The sequence below is a fragment of the Parasteatoda tepidariorum genome, chromosome X2 (genome assembly GCF_043381705.1).
Source record: "Parasteatoda tepidariorum isolate YZ-2023 chromosome X2, CAS_Ptep_4.0, whole genome shotgun sequence".
Lineage (NCBI taxonomy): Eukaryota > Metazoa > Arthropoda > Arachnida > Araneae > Theridiidae > Parasteatoda > Parasteatoda tepidariorum.
This window is the reverse complement of record NC_092215.1, coordinates 11,782,077-11,786,982: the sequence shown is the minus strand read 5'-3', so window position 1 is coordinate 11,786,982 and position 4,906 is coordinate 11,782,077. Positions and strand designations below refer to the sequence as shown.

The following is a 4,906-nucleotide window of genomic DNA, read 5'->3' as shown; positions in this document are numbered from 1 at the left end:
TATTGTATTCCATCTAATAAAATCTGTCGAAGATAAAATATCTTTAATTTCAAGTTGTAGACAGTTTTACAAAACAAATTGGTCTTGTAAAAAAAAAGTGAAAAGTATTTGAATTTTTTTAAAAAAAGTTACAGATTAAGGGACCGATCAAATATAACAAAGGCATATAATAGGGACGAAATTGGTGATTTACTTATTTTTGCTTACAAGGGGAGGAAAGGTAGGATAAATACTTAAGTAAAGCACTAAAATTCTCTCAGTTAAATTTTTTTTAAATGCAGAAAATTAAACAAAATTATTTGGAAAAAAATTACTCTGGAAAAAACCTCAAATTCAAAATATAAGGTAAATTTTTTGAAAGAAAAATGTGTTAAAATTCTTTTCAATAAGTTTCAGTTTTTCTAGAATTTGACCACACAATAAAAAAAAAAAATTTTCTTCGAAATTCTCTTTGCTTTAATTTAATTTAGTTTTTTCTACTGTAAAATTCAAAACTAAAGCGAAAATCAAGAAACCATGTTTACGAAGATTTCTTACATAAGTATAAAAAGAAAAGTTGTGATTTGTCTATTTTTTTCTTCTTGACAGGGAGATAGAGGGAATTAGCAGTTTAGCTAATAGGTTAAAATATGCCAAAAACATACTAACGCAATATTTGAATGGCTCCTATTAAAATGCTTCTTTCAGGAAAAGGTTTCTTATCAAACAGTTATCTTTTTATTATTATAAAAAGGATTTTACATTAACATAAAAAAATTTCCAGTTTAAAGGCTCTTGCTATTCCTTAAATTTGATTATCTACATTAAAAAAAAATCATCTTAACTTTCAACGTCTAAACTTAATTAACTATTCAAAAGTTAGAATTCTATAATTACTAGTACTAGTTTTCATAGCAATGGTATGAAAACAATTAAAAATAATTATTGCTTAGCTATTATTAATTTTTCTTCTTAAATTAATGAAATTTCATAAGAAAGTAAGGAAACTCAAGATTTACTTAAGCCTATCGGATTCTTTAATTAGAGCTTCTTATATTTCTATATTACATTGTGGAAAAAAAAATTATAAATGAGACAGTTACTTACATAGTAATTTTTCACAATAAAAGATGTACTTGATCAAATAATTTTCTTATCAAAATGCATTTCCTTTACTGAATTAAAAAATAATATATTAGCTAATATATTATAAAAAATATTATATTGGTTAATTGTAGAAGTATTTCATGCAAAGAAAATTAAAAAGTTTAAAATGAAAATATTATAAAAATTATTTTAAAAATATAATTAAAAAGTTGAAAGTTATTAAAGAAAAAATATGCATTGGTAAAAATTATTAATTAAAATTATTAATAAAATTATTAATAAATGAAGATTATTAATCAAATTTTAAGTACAAAATGCTTCATAATAATATTTTCTTTCCCAAAATAACAATCAAAACATAATTGCCACAAATAGAAAAATTAATAAAAACCATCGTATGTAAAATAAAAAAAATATTATGAAGTTACATATTCGTGAGTATACTATTACATTTTAATTGCAATGCAGGCGTTTTAATTTTTCTTTCATCAATATCTGAGTAATTTAAAATAAGAACTTCTTCTGTTTATTAAAAAATGCAACCATTATGTTCAATATAATATTAAAAAGAAAGAATAGCGTAATTCAAATAAAAAATACTTGCAACTCTATAAATTGAAAGTCACGCTGCTAAATACCAACAATTATCCTTTTTCATCTACAAGATGTTCTGTTCTTTGAAAAGTATGAACTGTAATTGAAATTTAAAATTGTCATATTTCAGTAAGTTCTACTTTTTTCATAATAAAATATTTCACATATTTCAGTTGAGTCAGCTTTTAAAAGTGACCATTCAATATTAACTAAAGCCTTGTAGCCTTTCTAAATCCAATCCTTTTCAACTTAGGATTAGTTTGTTCTTGTTGCCAGTCGGTAGAACTGTTTTCCCATTCGATTCTTTTCGAACTCAACTAGCAAAGTTGTCTCTTGATGCTGTGTGATCCGTAAAGATTCTTTTACTGAGAAAATAATTTCCCTTGTCGGAAAAGAACAAAAAATGGACTATCTTGTCATAGAGAATGTTTTTCTCCACTGAAGCAGAATCTGCAGAAGAGTAAAGCTTCACTGATTTCACAGATGTTGTGTCCAAAGTAGGAGGAGAAAAATTCAGCCTCCTTCGTCTTTTATCAACTCATGGATTGCTTGTTTTTGACCCATTATCTCTTTTTTTACTCTTTTATCCCAAACAATGTTTCCGTTGCCAGATGTGAGATACAAAAAAGATATCTAGACATACGTTCAAAAACATATTTTCATCTATGGATTTCATAAATAAAATATGTAATTAATATGAAGTATGCGATGAAAAAAATAATGAAATAATATAATAGAAACATTGATAAAACAAAAAAAAAATATTATTCAAATATGTTAGCTAAAGCATAGTTTTTAATTATTTAATTTCAGAAAAGGGCTACTGTCTATAGTTGGGTAATTTCAGAGAATTAGTAAAAGCAAAATTATTTTATATAATTTAACTATAAAATCCACTCCTAATTCCAGTTCTTATTGAATTTGTTTATTTAAATTAGAATTGGTTTTTTACAAAATTTTTTCAAGTTCATGAATTTTATAAATTTATACAGTATTTCTGTAGATTTATTAATTTATTTATTTCGCATTTTGAAGCGCTTTTTGTATTTGAGATTATACGATCTCTGCTTTTGGATATTTATTCAAATGAATGAATTACAGTTTTGCAGAACAATTACTTTTAAAATACAATAAGACATAAAGACACCAATGTTGTTGAATTTATACAAATAGTACAAACTCTTATACAACTCTCGATAATAGTAACCAGTACACAAATTATCTAAACAGTTTTGAACTAAGCACATATAAGACTAATTTTCTTTAAAGTGTTGGTAGCGAAAAAGCTGCCGCTATAACAGTAGAAATTTGTCGTATGTAATATTTTGTGTCCGTAAACAGAATTTTTTATTATTGCTTGTTATCGTACAAAATAGTATGTATACACCATACAAATGAATAGGGAGAAAGGAATAGGGATGTATATATATATAGGAATATATATGAAAAGATACAGTGCGAAATAGTATGTTTTAAACTGAAATGTATCGGGTTGAGTAAAAAGTTTTCCGCCAAGGGGAGGTACCTCCGTGCCAGCAGCAGTCATTTCCGTGGTAGTTAACCTTTTCTAAAATGGGCTTTTGCATTTTAAAGCTGAAAGTTGGAACTACACAACTGTGTAATTTGTTTGTCAAAACTTTATCATCTTGTGCACCAAAAAAGTGTTTGAAATGGAGCTATCACGTAAGCAGATCAGAACGATTATGTACTATGAGTTCCGAAATAAACTCAGTGTAACTGAATGCCACAAGAAAATGTGTGAAAGTTTAGGTTTCAATACTGTTTCTTATGATACAGTAAAAGTTTGGTTTCGAAAGTTTAATAGTGGAAATTTCAACATTGAAGATGAACCACGTTCTGGCCGCCCTATTGAGATTGATTGTGACCAATTAAAGCAAATTATTGATCAAGACAGAAATGTTTCAACACGAACCATTGCGTTAGAGCTTGACGTTTGCCAAAAAACAATAGTAAATGCCCTCAAACGCATAAATTTAACATTTAAGTTTAACCGCTGGGTGCCTCACGAATTGACTGCTGAAGACAAGAGCAAAAGAAAAGCGGCCTGTTTGGTTCTACTCAGAGATCAAAGGAAAGAGAACATTCTGGACAGAATTGTGTCCTGTGATGAAAAATAGGTATACTACAACAATACTAACCGCAAAGGAGGGTGGTCAGCACCCGGGGAATCAGCAGGTTCGGTTGCAAGACGAACGCTAACTAACAAGAAGGTCCTTCTCTGTATCTGGTGGGATTGTCGTGGAATTATCTACAAGGAGTACCTGAAAAGCGGGAAGGCTATCAACAGTACAATATACAGCAATATGCTATTCAAAGTTAGCAATGCCAGTCACGAAAAACGAAAAAAACGAGTTCAGAAGGAAGGTGGTTCTCTCTCATCAAGATAACGCCCGGCCACATGTCAGTGCAATGACCGGCTGGACCCTCTACACACTGGAGTGGGATTTGATGCAACATCCACCATACAGCCAGACATGGCACCTTCAGATTACTATCTGTTTTCTCATTTGCAGCTGCATCTTGATGTCATAATCTTCCGTTCAAATGTCGAGGTCATAAATGAGGTTGATCGCTTCCTGGACTCGCGCACCTCCCAGTTCTTCGCAGAAGGGATTGAAAAGTAGCCAAAACGTTGGCAGACTATTGTTGATTTGAATGGAGATTACTATCCTCATTAACTTTGCTGATTTTCTATCTATTTATCATTTTACAGGATTGTTTTTTTTCGGCGGAAAACTTTTTACTCAACCTGATATGTCTTAAAATTGTGCAACTCTCAAATTAACCTGTTCTGATTACAGAAATAAATAAAAACTATTTGCATAAAAATTCATTTTCAAATATTAAATAAATTTATTTACTTCACAACAAACATTTAATTTGGCCAGAATCTACATCGATCAAACCAGTTGCGGTTTCAGAAACATAATTTTTTCAGAAAAATATGCGTATCGGCAATCGACTAAATTTATTTATTTCAAAATAAATGTTAATTGCAAATGGAAATTATTTGTTCGAAAAATTATCAACTTATGTGTGAAAAATAATAAAAAATAGCAAATTACTAAATAAGTAGGAGGGTAAAAAATATTAAAGTATATGAATTTCTTTAAAAAAGAAACTTTAAATGTGTCGATGATGGAATACATTTTGCACCAACTTTAAATAAATTCTTTTTCTTGCTCATCAATCATCACGATTGCTC

General features: G+C 28.8%; 1 protein-coding gene across 1 annotated transcript; it reads left to right on the top strand.

Moving 5' to 3' along the window:
* The first annotated feature begins 3,383 nt into the window (after positions 1–3,383).
* Positions 3,384–3,818, top strand: LOC139427271 (histone-lysine N-methyltransferase SETMAR-like). Its single transcript, XM_071188330.1, has one exon. The coding sequence runs from the start codon at positions 3,384–3,386 to the stop codon at positions 3,816–3,818; it is 435 nt and encodes a 144-aa protein (XP_071044431.1).
* Positions 3,819–4,906: the final 1,088 nt, after the last annotated feature.